This window comes from Pleurodeles waltl, chromosome 8 (assembly GCF_031143425.1).
Source record: "Pleurodeles waltl isolate 20211129_DDA chromosome 8, aPleWal1.hap1.20221129, whole genome shotgun sequence".
NCBI lineage: Eukaryota > Metazoa > Chordata > Amphibia > Caudata > Salamandridae > Pleurodeles > Pleurodeles waltl.
The window spans coordinates 1,364,773,419-1,364,795,426 of NC_090447.1; the positions used below are offsets into that span (position 1 = coordinate 1,364,773,419).

General features: G+C 41.9%; 1 protein-coding gene across 3 annotated transcripts in view; it reads right to left on the reverse strand.

Annotated features, from left to right (window-relative positions):
* Window positions 1–22,008, reverse strand: part of ARHGAP42 (Rho GTPase activating protein 42) — a 562,306-nt gene that overhangs the window by 232,509 nt on the left and 307,789 nt on the right. For all 3 annotated transcript variants that reach the window (XM_069202384.1, XM_069202385.1, XM_069202383.1), the window contains exon 4: window positions 15,680–15,751. In XM_069202384.1, coding sequence (XP_069058485.1) covers window positions 15,680–15,751 — 72 coding nt within the window. The remainder of the gene's footprint in view (window positions 1–15,679; window positions 15,752–22,008) is intronic.

The following is a 22,008-nucleotide window of genomic DNA, read 5'->3' on the forward strand; positions in this document are numbered from 1 at the left end:
TTCTTCAGGGACCAGACCACAGCAAAGGCCTCCCTCTCAATGGCACTCCAACGCTGCTCCCTGGGGAATATCCTCCTGCTAATGAAAGCAACAGGCTGGTTAAGGCCTTCACCATTTGTTTGGGACAGAACTGCCCCTATCCCATGTTCAGAGGCATCAGTCTGCACAATGAACTGCTTGGAGTAATCTGGAGCTTTGAGAACTGGTGCTGTGCACATAGCTTGTTTCAGGGTGTCAAAGGCCTGTTGGCATTCTACAATCCAGTTTACCTTCTTCGGCATTTTCTTAGAGGTCAGTTAAGTGAGGGGTGTCACTATGGAGCCATATCCCTTCACAAACCTCCTATAGTAACTAGTCAAGCCAAGGAATGCCCTGACTTGAGTCTTGGTTTTTGGAGCTACCCAGTCCAGAATAGTCTGAATCTTGGGTTGGAGTGGCTGAACTTGGCCTCCACCTACAAGGTGTCCCAAGTAAACCACAGTTCCCTGCCCTATCTGACATTTGGATGCCTTGATAGAGAGGCCTGCTGTTTGCAGGGCCTGTAAAACCTTCTTCAGGTGGACCAGGTGATCCAGCCAGCTGGAGCTAAAGACAGCAATATCATCAAGATAAGCTGCACTAAAGGACTCCAAGCCAGCAAGGACTTGATTCAACAACCTTTGGAAGGTGGCAGGGGCATTCTTTAAGCCAAAGGGCATCACAGTAAACTGATAGTGCCAATCAGGTGTAGAGAATGCTGTCTTTTCTTTTTCTCCTGGTGCCATTTTTATTTGCCAGTACCCTGCTGTCAAGTCAAAGGTACTCAAGTATTTGTCAGCACCCAATTTATCAATTAACTCATCTGCCCTTGGAATGGGATGGACATCTGTCTTGGTGACAGAATTAAGTCCTCTGTAGTCCACACAAAACCTCATCTCTCTCTTGCCATCTTTTGTGTGAGGTTTGGGGACTAAGACCACTGGGCTAGCCCAGGGACTGTCGGAGTGCTCAATGACTCCCAATTCCAGCATCTGTGGACTTCCACTTTGATGCTTTCCTTAACTTGGTCAGACTGTCTAAATTTTTTGTTTTTGACAGGCATGTTGTCTCCTGTGTCCACATCATGGGTGCACAGGTGTGTCTGACCAGGGGTTATGGGAAAGAGCACACCAAACTGTTGTAGGACGTTCCTACAGTCAGCTTGCTGTTGGCCAGAGAGGGTGTCTGAATAGATCACTATCTACTGAGCCATCTTTAGGGTCAGTGGAGAGGAGATCAGGGAGAGGTTCACTCTCAGCTTCCTGGTCCTCATCTGTAACCATTAACATGTTTACATCTGCCCTGTCATGAAAGAGTTTGAGGCGGTTCACATGGATCACCCTTTTGGGGGTCCTGCTAGTGCCTAGGTCTACCAGATAGGTAACCTGACTCTTTCTCTCTAGCACTGGGTAAGGGCCACTCGATCTGTCCTGAAGTGTCCAGGGAGCCACAGGCTCCAGAACCCAGACTTTCTGCTCTGGCTGAAACTCAACCATAGCAGCCTTTTTGTCATACCACATCTTCTGGAGTTGTTGGCTGGCCTCAAGGTTTTTACTTGCTTTTTCCATGTACTCTGCCATCCTGGAACGTAGGCCTAGTACATAGTCCACTATATCTTGCTTAGGCTCATGAAGAGGTCTCTCCCAGCCTTCTTTCACAAGAGCTAGTGGTCCCCTTACAGGATGGCCAAACAGAAGTTCAAAGGGGGAAAACCCTACTCCCTTCTGAGGCACCTCTCTGTAGGCAAAAAGCAGACATGGAAAGAGGACATCCCATCTCCTTTTGAGCTTTTCAGGGAGCCCCATGATCATGCCCTTCAATGTCTTGTTAAACCTTTCAACAAGACCATTGGTTTGTGGATGGTATGGTGTGGTGAATTTGTAAGTCACCCCACTCTCATTCCACATATGTTTAAGGTATGGTGACATGAAGTTGGTACTTCTGTCAGAAACCACCTCCTTAGGAAATCCCACTCTGGTAAAGATACCAATGAGTGCTTTGGCTACTGCAGGGGCAGAAGTGGACCTAAGGGGAATTGCTTCAGGGTACCTAGTAGCATGATCCACTACTACTAGGATATACTGATTCCCTGAGGCTGTGGAGGTTCAAGTGGACCCACTTTGTCCACTCCTGATGACGCAGAAAAAAAAGGACAAACAAATATTCATATATCATGTAACCAAAACCCTATAAGGTAGTGTGATTTTAGCAAAGAAAAATAACGTACGTGGGAAATTGTGCCCACGGGGTAGTTCGCCATTATTATAAACAGGCTTAATTACTCATGAAGAATTGACAATGTAGTAGTCCGTCATAATTGCAAATGTATTCTATGAATTTCTTGTCGAAACTATTATATGCTTAGCTTAAATTTAGCAGAGGCTTTGGCCTAGTTGCCTGGTCTCAAATTTTAACTGCGTGGTTTTCACTTGTATTAACAAAGACATACTATTTTACTCTAAGGTTGTATTTTTCCAGTAGAGATGACTAATACACTTATCTCAAGGGTTCGTGCTAGGCTGTTTTCATCCCTTTTAAGCAAGGTCAGTTTCTGCAGGTGCGGACAATAAAAGCACTGATACCGAAATAATTGGCAAACTTTGTTGCAACTTGTGTTCCAAGGCTCGAAGGACACCTTATGCATAAATGAGTACTAGGAGAAAGACACTATTCATTGGTCAAATTTAAGCCACCCTATGAACCCTCCAATGGAAGACCCTGAAGAATTTGGAATGTTTCTTACTTAATACCACCGGACAAAGAGAAGTCAGCCATTTTCTTTGATGCCATTTTGAAGCCTGGTTCAAGAAGCCACCTTAGACGACATCTTGATGCCCTTTTCTCTATTCCAGAGAAAGAGACTTTGAGAATTCTCATCCTAGAGACTTTAACTTTAATTTTGCCCCGTCCTGCCCATGCAGTAACTTTTGCCCCATTCTCCTTGTTGCTACAAGGAAACTTGCCCTTAACTTTGCCCCCCCCCTTGAAATCTGCCCCATGCTGGTCGAACCGGTACCTGAAGGACGAAGACTTTTCTTGAATGCTGATTGTATTTGGTAAATATGAAAGGATAATTGTATTATGCATTGTGTTTTCCTTCCTAGGTACCAACTGCTAATTTTGATAAGGCCCAAGCTAGAAGTTTTCTAAATTTGTGTTGACTAAATTAGTTTTGCATGAAGCCCCACATGCCAATGCTAATTAGAGGTTAGTTGAGATATTCACTTGATGCACCATGCTAAATTGAAATCTTGTTATGCTGACCGATGTATGAAATTAGTCAAATTCAATTGCTTATATTAGTGATTTGCATTGCCATAACCCAGTGCATTATAATCCAGATTTTGCATAGATTGCGTTTCTTCCGCCGCTATGGACAGCTAGTAATGTTTGTATACATATATCATTTGATTTTGAGACTCACTTATATCATGGTAGCTTTGTTAATATAGGGAAATAAACTCATTAACTTTTAATAAACTGGTGTGGTTAATCATGACTGAAAGGTCATGGTGTGTCAAAATACTGATTGTTATTGATTTCTAATGTGTCGCTTGATCTATTGATTAAGTATTGGGTATTGATTACAATGGTTATTGATTATTGATTTGAGTGATCCGACTATTCTTGGATGAGGAGGGCCCAACTCGGCTAAAAGGTTCACCGACCTCCGGCTTGTCCAAGTACAAGTAATTTGAAAAAAAAACTGGACGCGCTATCACTCCCACTCTTTCAAAGGGGACCCCCACCACTGGAAGTGGAATGAGGGGGGCCTTTGGATGGCCACCTGTCTTACCACTGGCTTGACAGGTGGCACAGGAGGCACAAAACTCCTTGACTTTCTGGGACATGTTGGGCCAATAGAAATGGTAGACTAACCTCTCCCATGTCTTGGTTTGTCCCAAATGCCCAGCAAGTGGAATGTCATGGGCTAAGGTCAGAATGAACTTCCTAAACTCCTGAGGCACTACCACTCTTCTAGTGGCACCAGGTTTGGGATCTCTTGCCTCAGTGTAAAGGAGTCCATCTTCTCAATAGACCCTGTGTGTTCCACTGACTTTTCCTTTTGTTTCCTCAGCAGCTTGCTGCCTAAGGCCTTCAAGAGAGGGACACGTTTCTTGCCCCTTACACAGCTGTTCCCTTGTGGGTCCCCCTGGGCCTAAGAGTTCAACCTGATAAGGTTCCAACTCCATGGGCTCAGTTCCCTCAGAGGGCAGAACCTCTTCCTGGGAAGAGAGGTTCTTTTTCTTTTGCTGTGTTGAAGCTGGTTCCCCAGTCTTCTTCCTTTTCTCTTGGAGGGTTGGGCCATTCTTCCAGGCTTCAACACCTCTTTTTCACCCACCCTGAGCCTTGCACTGTGACCTTGTCTTGACACACACCAGTTCAGGTATACCCAGCATGGCTGCATGGGTTTTGAGTTCTACCTCAGCCCATGCTGAGGACTTCAGGTCATTTCCAAGCAAGCAGTCTACTGGGATAGCAGAGGAGACTACTACCTGTTTCAGGCCAGTGACCCCTCCCCATTCTAAAGTTACCATAGCTATGGGATGTACTTTAGTCTGATTGTCAGCGCTGGTGACTGGATAAGTTTGTCCAGTCAGGTATTGTCCTGGGAAACCAATTTGTCTGAACCATTGTGACACTGGCACCTGTATCCCTCAGGGCTTCTACACTAGTCCCATTAATTAAGAGCTGCTGCCTGTATTTTTGCATATTAGGGGGCCAGGCAGCTAGTGTGGCTAAGTCCATCCCACCCTCAGGAACTAATGTAGCTTCAGTGTGAACCCCGATTTGCTCTGGGCACACTGTTGATCCCACCTGGAGACTGGCTATTCCAGTGCTAACTGGAGTAGTAGTAGAAGTGGAACCTTTCTTGGGACAGGCCTTGTCTCCAGTTTGGTGTCCCTGCTGATTACAGCTACGACACCAGGCCTTTTTGGAATCAAAGTTTTTACCCTTGTACCCAAATGTGGATTGTGAAGAGCCTTTGGACCCTCCCTCCTAAGCAGGTTTTTGGGGCTCTGTAGAAGACTCTTTACTTTTACCCTTGGATGTCTCAACACTCTTCCCCTGTGGAGTCTTTGTGACCCCTTTCTTTTGGTCACCCCCTGTGGAAGTCTTGGTCACCCTAGTCTTGACCCAATGGTCTGCCTTCTTTCCCAATTCTTGCAGAGAAATTGGACCTAGGTCTACCAGATGCTGATGCAGTTTATCATTGAAACAATTACTTAAAATGTGTTCTTTCATAAACAGATTATACAGCCCATCATAATCATTTACACCACTGCCATTAATCCAACCATCCAGTGTTTTGACTGAGAAGTCAACCAAATCAAACCAGGTCTGGCTCGAGGATTTTTGAGCCCCCCTGAAGCTAATCCTGTACTCCTCAGATGAGAATCCAAAGCCCTCAATCAGGGTAGCCTTCATGAGGTCATAGGATTCTGCATCTTTTCCAGAGAGTGTGAGGAGTCTATCCCTACACATTCCAGTGAACATTTCCCAAAGGAGAGCACCCCAGTGAGATTTGTTTACTTTTCTGGTTGCAAAAGCCCTCTCAAAAGCTGTGAACCATTTGGTGATATCATCACCATCTTCATATTTAGTTACAATCTCTTTGGGGATTTTTAGCATGTCAGTATTCTCTCTGACTCTATTTAAGTTGCTGCCACCATTAATGGGAGCTAAACCCATCTCCTGTCTTTCACTTTCTATGGCTAGGAGCTGTCTCTCCAAAGCCAATCTTTTGGCCATCCTGGCTAACAGGATGTCATCTTCATTGAGGCCACCCTCAATGCTTCCAGAGCTGTTGGACTCCCCTGTGGGAGAAGCAGCATCTCTGACTATCACTGGAGTCAGGGTTGGAGGAACCCTGGTCTCCCTAACTAGGAGTGGAGGTGGGAAATTATCCTCCCCATCACTAGCCTCCCCCTCTGTAAGGGTATCTTCAGAGAGGTTGTCTCTAGCAAACTCTACCAAGAGCTCCTGGAGCTGTACTTTAGAAGGGTTTGATCCAGTTTTTATCTTTTTGATTTTGCAGAGAGTCCTTAACTCTGATATCCTAAGATGCAGGTGAGGGGTGAGGTTGAGCTCCACCACCATCTCTTCTGCAGTAGACATTATTTCTCTAAAAGTTGGGATACTTTTTAAGAATCTAAAACTATCTCTAGAACTTAATCCAAACTTTTACAACAACGTTTAAACTCTAAAAGAAATGCTAACAGGGGCTAACACAAGGCCCTAGCAGGTCTTTTAGAAATTTAGAAAAATAGCTCAAATTTCAAAAATCAGTTTCTATTGACAATTTTTGGAATTTAGTCGTGTGATCAGGAATTGGCTGAGTAGTCCAGCAAATGCAAAGTCTTAGACCCCACCGCTGATCCACCAATGTAGGAAGTTGGCTCTGTATATACTATTTCAAAGTAAGAAATAGTGTGCACAGAGTCCAAGGGTTCCCCTTAGAGGTAAGATAGTGGCAAAAAGAGATAATTCTAATGCTCTACTTTGTGGTAGTGTGGTCGAGCAGTAGGCTTATCAGAGGGTAGTGTTAAGCATTTGTTGTACACACACAGGCAATAAATGAGGAACACACACTCAAAGACTGATTCTAGGCCAATAGGTTTTTATATAGAAAAATATATTTTCTTAGTTTATTTTAAGAACCACAGGTTCAAGATTTACAAGTAATACTTCAAATGAAAGGTATTTCACTCAAGTATTCTAGGAACTTTGAATAATCACAATAGCATGTACAGTTTTGACATAAATGGCAATAAGCTATTTTAAAAGTGAACACAGTGCAAAAATCAACAGTTCCTGGGGGAGGTAAGTACAGGTTAAGTTCACAGATATGTAAAACACTTACAGGGTTCAAAGTTGGGTCCAAGGTAGCCCACCGTTGGGGGTTCAAGGCAACCCCATAGTTACCACACCAGCAGCTCAGGGCCGGTCAGGTGCAGAGGTCAAAGTGGTTCCCAAAACACCTAGGCTTCAATGGAAATAGGGGTGCCCCGGTTCCAGTCTACCAGCCGGTAAGTAACCGCGTCCTCGGAGGGCAGAACAGGGGGGTTTTGTTGGGCACCGGGGGGGACACAAGTGGGCACAGAAAGTACACCCTCAGCGGCACAGGGGGAGCCGAGTGCAAACAGGCATCGGGTTTCTGATAGGAATCAATGGGGAGACCCGAGGTCTCTTTAATGATGCAGGCAGGCACTGGGGGCTGCGGGTGCAGTGCTAGTTCCAGGCATCGGGTTCCTTGTTACAGGCAGTCTCGGTCAGGGGGAGCCTCTGGATTTCCTCTGCAGGCGTCGCAGTGGGGGCTCAGGGGGGTCAACTCTGGCTACTCACGGGCTCGCAGTCGCCATGGAGTCCTCCCTGTAGTGTTAGTTTTCTGCAGGTCGAGCCGGGGGCGTCGGGTGCCGAGTGGAAAGTCTCATGCTTCCGGCGGGAAACGTGTGGTCTTTAAAAGTTGCTTCTTTGTTGCAGAAAGTTGCAGTTGGTTGAACAGGGCCGCTGTTCTCAGGAGCTTCTTGCTCCTTTAGATGCAGGGTAGTCCTCTGAGGCTTCGAGGTTGCTGGACCCTGTTGGATGTGTCGCTGTTGCAGTTTTCTTCGAAGTAGGGAGACAGGCCGGTGGGGCTGGGGCCAAATCAGTTGTTGTCTCCGTCTTCACTGCAGGGCTTCAGGTCGCAGTCCTTCTCTTTCTTTAGGTTGCAGGAATCTATCTTCCTTGGTTCTGGGAGCCCCTAAGTACTGAATTTAGGGGGGTGTTTAGGTCTGGGAGGGCAGTAGCCAATGGCTACTGGCCCTAAGGGTGGCTACACCCTCTTTGTACCTCCTCCCTGTGGGGAGGGTGGCACACCCCTAATCCTATTGGGGGAATCCTCCTTCTACAAGATGGAGGATTTCTAAAAGTAAGAGTCACCTCAGCTCAGGACACCTTAGGGGCTGTCCTGACTGGGGGGGTGACTCCTCCTTGTTTTTCTCATTATCTCCTCCAGCCTTGCCACCAAAAGTGGGGGCAGTGGCCGGAGGGGCGAGCATCTCCACTAGCTGGGATGCCCTGTGGCGCTGTAACAAAGGGGGTGAGCCTTTGAGGCTCACCGCCAGGTGTTACAGCTCCTGCAGGGGGAGGTGAAAAGCACCTCCACCCAGTACAGGCTTTGTTCCTGGCCACAGAGTGACAAAGGCACTCTCCTTATGTGGCCAGCAACATGTCTGGTGTGTGGCAGGGTTGCAAAAACTAGTCAGCCTACACTGGAAGTCTGGTATGTTTTCAGAGGGCATCTCTAAGATGCCCTCTGGGTGTATTTTACAATAAAGTGCACACTGGCATCAGTGTGCATTTAGTGTGCTGAGAAGTTTGATACCAAACTTCCCAGTTTTCAGTGTAGCCATTATGGTGCTGTGGAGTTCGTGTCTGACAGACTCCCAGACCATATACTCTTATGGCTACCCTGCACTTACAATGTCTAAGGTTTTGCTTAGACACTGTAGGGGCATAGAGCTCATGCACATATGTCCTCACCTGTGGTATAGTGCACCCTGCCTTAGGGCTGTAAGGCCTGCTAGAGGGGTGACTTACCTATGCCACAGGCAGTGTGAGGTTGGCATGGCACTCTGAGGGGAGTGCCATGTCGACTTAGTCATTTTCTCCCTACCAGCACACACAAGCTGGCAAGCAGTGTGTATGTGTTGAGCGAGGGGTCCCTAGGGTGGCATAAGACATGCTGCAGCCCTTAGAGACCTTCCCTGGCATCGGGGCCCTTGGTACCAAGGGTACCAGTTACAAGGGACTTACCTGAGTGCCAGGGTTGTGCCAATTGTGGAGACAAAGGTACAGTTTAGGGAAAGAACACTTGTGCTGGGGCCTGGTTAGCAGGGTCCCAGCACACTTTCAAATCATAACTTAGCATCAGCAAAGGCAAAAAGTCAGGGGGTAACCATGCCAACGAGGCATTTCCTTACATCATTGATGTCACAGACTTATGCAACAAGCCTAGACCAGACTTAAAAGATGAGGCATTAGTTAGTCCAGATTATGTCATATTTGTGGATGACTCCTGTCTGAGAACAAATAAGGGTTCTTTGAGAGCAGCCTATGCAGTCTGTACAATCCAAGAGATAATAGAAGCTTCCTGGCTTCAGGAATTTCCTCAGTACAAGTTGCAGAACTGATTCCTCTGAGCAGAGCTTGCAGTTTGACAGCATAGAAGACAGTGACTTTATTTACAGATAGTCAGTACGGCTTTGGTGTTGTCCATAATTTTGGGCAGTTGTGGTCACAGGTTTATGACCTCCTCTGGTTCATTATTGGAAATTATTAGAAGCTCTACATCTTCCAACTGAAACTGCCATAGTAAAATGTGCAGTTCGCAGGAGCGACAGACAATAGCTATGCCATGGTTGGCAACAGATATGCTGATAAAGTGGCATGCTATTGTGCAATTGTGGTCTGTACATTTAATGGAACATTCACAAATGGATCTCAAGAGGAAAATGATTTTTCTATGATGATGGAAGTTGCAGGAACTTGGGATGAATTGAGATGAATGCAAGAAAATGTAGCTGAAGCAAAAAAACAGGGTTGGATCACAGCAGGATTTGAGAAAGATAAGTATGATGTTTGGGTTTCAATAGATGGAAGACCAGTACTACCAGTCTACTCTCTCCAATACCAAGACATTTCCATGGACCAACATATGTAGGGAGGGATGCTATGGTACAGACTTTTAAGCAATACTGGTTTAACCCCAGATTCAGAGGCCAAGTAGAGGAATTGTGTCATCGATCTGTGACATGTCAACAGATGAATGTAGGCAAACAAATGCAAGTCATACTGAGTCAAATAGGGAGATCAGATGGTCCTTTCAAACTGATGTATGCGGATTTTATTGAAATTCCTACATATAATGGGCTGAGATATATCCTGGTGATTGTATACATTTTCTTTAGTTGGGTAGAAACCTACCAAATAAGGAGAAATGTCAGTCTCACTGTAGCAAAGTTACTGTTGAGGGAGTTAGTGCCTAGGTATGGGGTTCCTGTTTCTCTAGAGTCAGATCGAGGTACTCACTTCAGTAGTGAGATTGTAAAGATGCTGTGTTTATTGTTACAAGTTGAACAGAAGTTACATTGCTTTTATCGACCAGAGGCTTCAGGCATAGTGGAGAAGTTAAATGGGACATTTAAATCAAGACTGGCAAATGTTTGTGCATCCAGTTCACTGAAATGGCCTGATGCTTTGCCTCTAGTGTTGATGAGTCTACAAAGTACACCTGACAGGAAAACTGGTTTATAGCCCCATGAAATATTAATGGCAAAGCAATTAGACTACATGCAGTTCCAGAAAATGCACTTGTAAATATAACAGATGACGTGGTACTCAACTAATGTAAGGGATTGGCTAATGTTGTACATTCGGTCTCTCGACAGGTTGTAGCAAATCCACCAAGAGCAATGTCACTACCTTAATCCTGGTGACTGTGTTTTAGTCAAGAAACATATGAGAAAGTCCTGTCTAGAGCCACTTTGGAAAGGCTCCTACCAAGTGATTCTGGTCACGAATACAGCAGTCTAGTATGCCGAAATTCCAAACTGAGTGCATGCTTCCTACACTCAGAAAATAAGAGATGTGTAAGAAGAAATAGTGATCTATGAACTAAAACCAAGAACACCGATAAAAGTACCGCCACAAGCCATACAAACTCAGATTCAAAAAAGGGAAAGTTTGTGATCAGAAATGACAAGAGGAAGCAAGGGGTGAAGAACCTCTGACAGGTGAAGACGTCCAGTTGCCGGATGTCTTGCAAAGTGACATTAGAGCTCGTGGCACTGAAGAAGGATTAAGGAACCAAGTAGAGGAGGTAACTACTGGAATAATCTCAGTTTAACCAGATGATCTTGAATATTCAGGATAAGGTATAAGTTCTAGAGTGGAGACAAGACGTGCACAACATTTTGCCAAATGGCCAAAGGATTACAGTCAAAAGAAATTGAAATCAAGTGTCAGATAAATCCATATCACTGACAATCCAAGAATATAAAGAATCGAGTGACATAAGTGACACAAAAGAATGACAGACACTCAGAAGATCAAGAAGATGTACAGTACCTTCTCAAAGATATGTAGCACCTGAATAGACATACTATGCCAGTCAAATTTACAAATTTTGAATATACTGGATTGGAACAAAGAACTGTCTGGACTCCCTTGAGAAAATTAAAAAGAACAAGAAATTAGGCTACCAAAGAACTAATAAGATTTAAAAGAAAGAAACGAAAACTAAAGACATTAATTTTACAAATTGAACTATGAAAAAATAACAAAATATAAGAAGATATGATTACACAGGTCTGAGGAAGCAGTAGAAGAGTAGGGATAACATTTTAGAAGAACATGTGGGGGCTAAGAAACCCTACATGAAGATTTCATTAACAAGGCATGAAAGAAAAAGACTAACTTAAAGAAAACTAACCTAAATAAAGTAGATATTAATGCAGTTCAACTTTAACAATAAGAAAATAATTTTCAGTTACAAATGATTTTGGTAGTAGATCTGATTGTCGAGAAACATGTGTACTGTGAACAGAAGTTGATACAAACTATCCCTAGGGATTTTATTTATACTCATAGTTAGTACAGGAGTAGCTATAGTATTAGTCACACACTTTACTCCTGACACAGAAAAAATCTGCAAAAGAATTTATAAATGCATCCTCTAAGCCAAGTATACATGAGGGTGATTTGAAAACAGCATTTGCAGACTACATGAATGAGGATTACTCAATACAAGAATACACAAGAGCCATTGATGTGAAAAATGTTGTTTGTGCACACATGTCATCTCCAGCTGATGAACAGGATATGAACAGGTTTCATATGATCTTATTCCACTTTCTAATGCTGTATCATGTAGTATATTTCTTTCAAAAGTTTCATGAATGAAGAGCATGAATTGACACCCCCACGCTAGAGAGATGGAGACTGCATGGCATTATATTAGATCATTTCTTCCAGTTAACACTGTTATGGCTCATTAGAGAAATCTAACGAAATCTAACAAACTGCATTTAAAATGTGTTTTTCCCTTCTAAACTCTGCGTAAACAGCACTTGCTTGACTTGCTTACGTTAACAAATTCCAAAGTGCCATAGCTCAGCTGAAATATTTATTTCGTGACTTTTTTGCATTACTTTTTATGACGCAATCTTCCCATGCTAACAAAGAAAAGTTATATTTTCTGTTCTATTTAACCACTTGACCTGTACTGGAATCTCTAACTTGCTAAACTAATCTTAAATACTGGTTTCGCCACAAATAGGCTTCTAGTGCAAGGATGTGTGAGAATGAAGATGACATACCCAAAGCGTACATGGCTCTTCTCTCTTTCATAGATTCAGACAAGTGGGAAAACGTTGGAATGTTGCAGTGTAGTTAAAAATGTATACTACCCACTTCTTACATGCATTGTTTACATGTTGTTATAAATACATATTAAACATAAATTAAATAATAATAAGTAACATAAGAAATGTGTGAAGGCAAATTTCTTTGAGGTACTTTTTGTCACTGGGGAACACAGTTTCACTCCTGAGAAAACAATTTTGCTCCTCACCTGCATGAAATATGGACTGTACCCATTCAATTTCCACTCTGAACTAGATATTACTGCTGCACTCCACATAGTGTCTCTGGGTAGTGATCCATGATGCAAAACCATGTAGCCCATATGTAATTTGCCTTTTCCACTCACATGTACCATTTCATTATAGTGTAGGGACCACAATGTACAGAGAATGGTACACAAAATTGCCTTCACACCAAAAGTATTCTAGGTTTTGCACTTGAAATCTAAATACTATTTCTCAGTTTCCTGAATAGTCAGACATTTTGTTTCAGTTTTTCCTTAGAGCTTCTTGTTTCAAATCTACAGTGCATACCTTTAATTTCTCCCGAACTTCTGCAGAAACACGTCTTCTTTCTAAAATATCAACCTGCAAGCAGGAGCATCAGTGGCACTTGCTGAAGGGTAGGTAACATACAATCATCTCCCTGAGTGATATACATGAATATTAACATGTATATACACATTTATTTCTCAGCATTAAAATTACTTTTTTAACACTTATTATGTTGTCCTCTCAACAGCAATAATCACCTCAAGTGATGGAGCAAGGAAGAGGAGCTGGTACATCATAGCACAACGCGTAGGCTAGATAACATGATGGTGAGCTCTAGAGGAACTAACGTGACATAAATTTTGGACTCATCAAAGTAAGTGGAATGATAAAAAAATTCAATTTTACTTCTCACTTTCTGAAAATATGGTGGATGTACTTTTAACTTGTCCTGAGAGAAACTGGTACACTAGCAAATGCCAACCTTAGATGAATTTTGAGCAATACAAAATGGCAAGCATTTAACAGTTTGACAGAAGAATCCATAATTCTTAGATCTGCAGATAAAGGATCTAATATAGTACTAATAAATTTTGATGAATAGGATTAGGAAGCAACGTAACAAATAGAAATTACATCTAGCTATAAATTAGCCAAGAGGGACGGTATTAAAAACAACATATTATATATATATATACATTTTTAACATAATATGTAGGAAAAAACACAGTTTCCCATCAATAATTTCACTTCAAATGTTGCAGTGATATTATAAATGATATCATAGAAGATGTCATGACTGATGTAATATGTGGGGTAATTAGCAGTACATGGTGAGGGCGCAAGGTATAGTTACCTTGGGGCATGAGTTATAGTTACTTGAAATAACAGCCACATTTCTATGGTTTTGTGCATTTAAATTTTGAACCAAACTATAACGTGCCTGAAACCTTAGTTTTTTTTTGTGAATTTATAAGTATTTCCTAACTATAACATCCCTGTAACCTTTGTTTTCTCAGTGAACCTATATGGCTTTTTTCATGTAAAGTAATTTTTAATTGCCATATGTTAATCCAACCCATAAAGGCCATGTGCGGCCAACCGCCTAAAGGCATTCAACATGGGTGGGGGACAATTTCAGCCCTGGGAACTTCCATCCCTGTGGTCTACCACCTTGTTTATCGGGATGGGGGTCACACAGCCCTCCTTCCCAGGGCCAATATTGGCTCTCTGGGACCCCCTCTCCTGGGGCCTCACCTTAAATTGTTAAGTGCCTTGGTCTCACCCAAAGCATCAATTTCCTCCTTGTTGGGGCTGCGAAGAGAGTCCAAGTGCCCCGTTGCCCGAGCTGGCTTTCCACATCCAGGGGGAGCCAGCATTGCTCCCGCACATAGGGAGCAGCTACAAATGCTGTTTCCTGCATGTGGGAACAATGTTTTCATCTGAGAAACAGATGAAAATCTGCTCCCAGCAGGTGGTAGCATTTTACATGGTCACACATGCTGGGAGCTCAATTACTGTTTGCTCTCGCTTGGTCGGAGCTGTAAAAGCTCCTGCTGAGTGAGAGCAAATAGTTATGGCCCCAGGGTGGGCACCTCAGGACATAGGGAGCCAGCCTCAGGGGTGGTTGCCCACAAGGCCATTAATGGTTCCAGGAGAGGGATGCACTCCCCCTGTAGCTCCCCTCCTTTTAAAGTGCATTGGCTGGCCCCAGGGAGGCGGTGGTCCCCGGGGCAGAAAACCAACCGGTAGAGGGACCACATGCACATGGTCACCTCCCCATTGTTAAAATTGGCCTGGTCCTAGGTAGATGGTGGTCACTGGGCTCAAAAATAGCCCAGGAAGGGAGGCTGCATGCATTCCCAATATATTTATCAACATTAGCCCCTAGGACCTGGCCCACCTGGAGGCTGCAGTATAAAACGTGCAGGAGATCAGCAAGATGGCTGCCATCACTTCCTGGTTTGAAGTGTTGGCAGCCAATCAGAGCTCTGCATTTCCCTGCACAAGCTCGTCATTATTCACCAAGTTGTTACCGCCAGAGATATACAAATTTATTTTCCCTTTGTATATCTCCAAAACTACTAAACAGATTTACACCAAATAAGCAAAAGCACAATCTGCGTACTGAAAGCTAGCTTTCTGCCAAATTTGGTGTGATTCCATCCATTGGTTCGGGCTGTAGTTGTGTCTAAAGGTCCCATGGGAATTAACATGGGAAACACAACTTTTTTGACCCCCCCCTTTTTCTCAGCCCCCACTTGACATATCACTCCAAAACTTTCTGTGTGCAACAAGAATCACTGGCACACTTTTTGTGAAACTTTTGTGAAGCGTCATCAAACGGTGCCAAAGATATAGGCAAGTCAGGAAATGCTTTTTCTATAGAAACACAGTCGTAACTATAGCTACCTAGTTGCGACCGCCACTATATATATATGTAAACACATATACACACACACACAAACATGTACACACACACATATATGTATCTCTCTCTCTATATATATATATATATGTGTGTGTGTGTGTGTGTATATACAATAAGCATAACATATGTGCCCTGTTCACCCAATTCAGAGAACTTGGATTGACGAAGGATGATGGATATAAGTATATGTATCATACCAGTCATTTCTTTTCTTCTCAAAACACATGCATTTATGCTCACTTTGAGGGAGGCCAATCACTACAGGAACAGGATTTTAAAGTAAAACATGCAGAATTTGATGAGTGCATACAATTCCACATTATTTACTTACTTTTGCTGCACCTATTTGCTCTTTCCGAAACTTTTCAAGTGGGGCGATTAATACATCATTTGCATTTTGAATCTGCAAGTTAAACAAATACATTATCAAATATGTTAAACAAGATTAACAAGATTATCTGGTTTATTTATATAATATAAAAATTTCAAAGATTTCAAAGATGAGTAACAATGAACCAAAGTTTTGTCAGTTAAAAGGTATGAGGGTCTGCTTCAATTGTATATATCTCTGTATATATATATATATATATATATATATATACAGATATATATATATATATATATATATACACGTATATATATATATATATATATATACACACACACACACACACACACACATACATATATTATATATATTTTCACTGAAAAAAAACAAAAGTTACAGGAACATTATAATTAGGAAATAAAAATTGTTAAAGACAGAGATGTCTGCGTAAGTAGAGCATGCCAGTTCCCTGTCTATTTACTCAGCCTACCATTCTTCTCAGTCACTTAAATGTTCAAATAAGGGAAAAACTAACATTTAAAAAAGAAAAAAAACTCCGACATTCACCATTTATAGATTACTGGGCTAACTATAAGTATTGCCACCACCATGCACTGCTTATGACCTCACATATTACATAACTCATGACATGTAACATGACATCATTGATGACATCAGTGATAGTATACCACGGTCACATATAGCATAGAGTTACTGAGTGTACATATGTGGGCTGATAGGACGGAATTAGTGTAAGCCCTGAAGACAAGTGTAGTTGTTCATTATAAGAATGATATGGTGTACTGTATACAATTCATTAAAGTTTGAGGTTGAAGGAGTCCTCCTTGTAAAACAAGCTAAATGATGAGTCACCTGATGTGGGTTGCAGAGGCGTGTTTGAAAGTTAGTTGTGGCTGGGCCTGTTGTAAAAACAAATCTGTGAGAAATGTCAAAGCTGATGTTGACAATATATTAACAACCGGTATACATCTAGGCAAGCACACCATGTTAAATTGTTGTAATACAATGATACAGAAAAATTCTACATGCTGTGTATATTTATTTCCAGACCTTCGCTGAACATTTTGAGGCACTGCAAAATATTGAACAAGTATTGGCATTGCCAATAGGACTGGCCTAAAAGGAATGTTTTATGGTAATGAGAAGCATTACCAGTTAATAGCATGGGAATGGATATGTATTTATGTGGAAGCAAAGAACTGTAGAATGTTGTTATAGGTTAACAGGTCAGGTGACAGTGTCACTGTTAAACCAGACCTAAACATTCATACAGTTTAATGACTATCCATCTGTGATGCTGTCAGAGAAAAATACTACAAATTATCCATTTAGTCAAGGAATTTTAAATGCATTACAGTGTTGCGTATGCCTCTGAAAGTTCAATCTCAGGCGGTTGGATAAATAAACAAAATGATCACAGCTATGGGGAAGGCAAGCAGTTTTTATGTGGAAGCACAGATTTTCTGCCTATTCAAAACATGTACTCCTGCCTCCGGACATGTAGGCATAGCCAAAAGCCCTTTCTAGTGATGCTTACCTAATTGTCTGTCAATAGCTGCACCGTCAAGCTGCACTGTCAAGTGAGACCATAAAAATGTAGAAGGAAGAGGTATCCCACTTAATGGTGGTTTATCTCAAAATGATGTTGTAAGCATGTCTCTAAGGTTGTGTGCCACTATGACCATCTAAGGAATGTGTGTAGTGTATTTTACTAAACTATTGAGTGTTGTCCATTGGGCTTGATAGAAGATGTCTTTACACTGGCAAACGTATACCTGTCAACTTTGTGACTTAAAATTGTGGGTAAAAAGGAGTCTTTAACATGACAATTTCAATCAGGTGAATAGAAAATTGTCCACAGATTTAGCTTGTTGAATTAATTCAAGTCTACAAATCCTATAAGACAGTGTCACAATGACTCTATGATACCATCAGTTATGTGCTCACTGATGTCATTTGAGATATCAATGATGTCACTTAAAATGTTAAGAGTCATGTAATATATGAGGTCAGAAGAGGGTATGGCAGGGGTGCTGTTACAGTTAGTTTTTTAAAACTACAAGTGGTGAATTTCAGTGATTTATTGTCTTTCATGGTTACAGTGACTTGACTGTAAAATCACTTTAACCATTGGTTTGTCCATGAATATATTTGGATATACATGCATATGTGCAAAGTGTAATACGCTATTTATTACTATCATTGAGTGTTGGAGTGGCCATGACTCAGAAGAGGCGAATCCCCAAGTGAGTCATAATGACCCACACCACCCTCAATAATGGTTAAAAAAAAGTATATTATACCCAGCACATTTGCGGGCAGTAAAACATCTTGTTCATGTCCCTTTTGCTGTACTGTCGTAATAAACTCAAATTTGCGTGCATGTGTGGATGCATACTTAATAATTTAATTACTCTAAATAATGTGTAACTGAGCCACATTTATTTTCACTGCCATGATGTAAATATAGTTATGCTACTTCTTGTTGTTGAGGTCTCATACCCATTATCATTTTCTTAGGCAGGGGCTGTTATATTATCTTGTTATGGTACTGGCAGACTTCTAGGCAATGTGTCCATCCCTGAAGCTGCTTTAGGAGATGCACCCTGCCACACTGGACTTCTTCTGCTGTGCCATAGGGAACTTGTTTAGAGCACCGACTCATACTTGACACACACACGCTTGAACTCCTAGCGCCCCCTTAGCAAACATTTAAACTTTATAACCTTATCAATTTATTACATGAAAGAATTTCACACTGTAAGCACTTTTCATGATCTAATATGTTGGCATGGAAGCAAAGCTTAACTGTACTCTCACAGGACCCATCTGAGAGCAGTTTGATTAGATAAGCAGAATACAATGATGTTAGGTCTCAAACAGACTGGTCAGATAACACATTGTTGAACAAGAGGAACATCTCACAGTGAGGTCTGTTCTTTGCTATCTCTGGGCTGTCATCATGCAAATCCACAACTCAGTGATTTATTGGTCACGCTTTTTTATTATTTTTCGTGTATCTGCCATTTCAGATGTGCCTTTGCTGAGTGGTTGAACCTTAAGGTTTTTAGGTTTATGCACCTAATCCCCACCTTAGTTTCGTAGAGCAATCCGCTCATCTTCCAAACTTGGCCGCACACAAGGCAAACCGGCATGCAATAAATTATCGTCAGTGGGAGCCTTTTAGTTCAGTATTGCCTCGGTCACCCTCAACTTGCATTCTGGTCACAGTAGTTTATCTGCATAATAATTGCATATTCCAAAAGAGGCAAAACTCAGTAGTTATTTCCTTTGCAGCATTATCGTTTCTAACTTTGAATTTCAATTTTAATTTTGAATGTACTTTTTTGCCACTATCCTGTTTAAATGTTAGCTCCTGACGTGATCTGAGAGTTGCAGCAGGGGTTCCCTTTATGAAATGCAGCAAGTAACGTCCTTGAGCTTGTTTTGGATGTGTGATTTTGTACACTTCAACATGTGGATAAGTTAGTGCTTTGTACATTTTAAAAACACATGATAGTGTAAGAGATGGGGAGGGAGCGTAAAAGGGAAAGAGCATCTTAATTACAACTCTACTAGTGATTTGAAGCATTCACCTAATCAGGACCAGCTTTAGTGCAGTGCGACTGGTGCCACCACACCGAGCATGGGGAAGGGGGGCCTGTATTTTAAAAGGTCATATTGGGTTAAAAATCACTTGCTGCAGAGTTCCTTGTGCACCCAGCAATTTCCAGGCAATAATAAAAATGTCTAGTTAACGCTGGTGATTGATGTATGTGCTGAAGTTTTGTCTAGTCTCATTTTTGACTCACCATAAAGTAGAGTAAAGTGTTAATGTGCCTGCTGCAAAGCATGTGTGCCATAGCATGCAGATCACAGAATTGTATTTTATATAGATAGCTCAGTGGGTCACTGTTTTTTTCACAGATATCCGTTTGTTACTTGCAGTTCAGAGGTTACAATCCTTCAGCTAAAACACGGTGAGCTATGAAGTGGCGTTCAAAAGCTGCATGCAAACTGCAAGACATAGGTTAGAAATTTATCTTTTTTCCTTAGACTTTCATCATCCCAAATTTACTAAAAAAGGACTTCTTTTAAATAGAAATGAATTCTTATTAGAAAGGCCATCCCCAACCTTAGAGTTGCATTTTAAATCTTGAGTTTGTGCTTCTCCAGAGAGAGCATTCTTAAAATATAATGCTTATGTTAACGCGTCTCTTTATGATAAATTATTACACATTGGCACTCGTTTTAGGCCAATGAATCTTTTGACCCTGTTGAGAGACACCTTAGGACGAGATAGCTAATCAACATGTCAATCAATACGTCAATAATGTCATCAATATTTATCACAACAATACATTTCACCTTAGTCAAAGACATTAATCAATCTCAAGACAGCACCATGACCTTGCAGTCATGAATAACCACACCAATTTAGTATGAATTTTAGAGATTTTGGGCCAGATGTAGGTAGCTTGCAAATTGCGACTTGCAATTTGCGAGTCCGTGCGACTCGCAAATTGCAAGTCGCAATTTGCTATGCAGAAAGGTGTCTCAGACACCTTCTGCATCTCGCAATGGGGTCGCAATGACCCACCTCATGAATATTCATGAGGTGGGTCGCAAATTGCGGCCCCATTGCGAGTATGGGCACTCGCTAACATGGAGGCCTGCTGACGTCAGCAGGCCTCCATGTTAGCGACCTGCTTGTCAATAAAGCAGGTTTTTTTTTTTTGAAGTGTAGCCCGTTTTCCCTAAGGGAAAACGAGCTGCACTACAAAAAAAAACCGAAACCTTTAGTTTCGGATTTTTCAGGGCAGGGAGTGGTCCCTTGGACCACTCCCTGCCCTGAAAAAATATTTTGGGGTGCAATCACAAACTGGAAGGGGTCCCATGGGGACCCCTTCCAATTTGCGATTGGGTTACCATCCACTTGAAGTGGATGGTAACTGCGATGCCATTTGCGACCGCATATGCGGTCCCAAATGGTATTGCATCCCAATGCGACTCGCAAATAGGAAGGGAACACCCCTTCCTATTTGCGAGTCTGAAATGCATTTTGCGAGTCGGTAACGACTCGCAAAATGCATTTCTGCATTGGGATACGCGTTTTGTGACTCGCAAACGGCAGATTTTGCCGTTTGCGAGTCGCAAAACGTTTGGTACATCTGGCCCTTTATTCCCTATTTGGTTAAAATACTACTAGCAAATTCATTAATCTCAAACCAAGAAGCACAGTAGCATAGTCACAATATGGCAACTCTGATAGATTTCATCAAAGCAAAAATCACAAACATTAGAATATAACACGGTGCAAACATAGGTTATTCCCAAGCAGAGTTTATTAGCGCATTGTTCAACAAAACATAGATTCAGTCATTTGTCTATTTTGCGTCAGTTTAGTGAACCCATCTCAACTAACCTCAAATTAGCATTGGCATGTTGGATTTCATGCAAAACAATTTAGTAACACCAATTTGGAAAAACATCTAACTGTGGTCTCTGTCAAAAGCAAGCAGTTGGTACATAGAAAGGAAAAGCAAACAGACAATTACAATTCAATTGTCATATAGTTACCCTCCAAGTTTGGTCAGCACTCAGGCTCTGTCTTCGTCTTCAGGACATCAGTTGATTCACCATCAAAAGGAACTCAGCTCATGGGAAGGGGGCACTTCCCTCATAAGGAGGTAAAGTGTAAGTGGGCAATCTAAGGACAGGGATGGTTCTAAGTAAAATCATTAAAGTCACTAGGCAAAGTGACAAAGTCTCTGGATCATATCAAATCGCATCAGCATCTCCTTAACTAACTAACTCATTTCCGTGTGTCAAGGGTTTTTATCCCTTTTTCATTGTACATTCCCCTAAAATATAATTGGTCAAAGGGTTGCACCCTACTATCTATAACCAATGGAAATCACATTACTTCATCAATTTTGTTACCCCAAAACAGTTCCCATGTATTTTATTGGTGCTTATGATTGACGTCTTTAGCGGGTGGTATGTCCGGTATGATTTCATCGTCTCGTGAACCTTTGTACATCTTCGGTCAGTGGCTCCATTGTCCGTACCGGTTTAGGTGACCTTGTTAATCTACACTGTTGCATTTAGCTACAAAATGTTACTATAGGCAGGGTGAATTTCATGAGAACGAATCTACTACAGTTACATTCAGCTTCTAGCTTTGGAAAAAAACAAGAGTTCATGTCCTTTAGCAAGTCAGCACACTGCATGTTAGAAAAATACATTTAATATGAGAGTCAGGCAGCTAGGCCTCGACTCATGCTAACTAAGGCCTACTGCTTTATTAG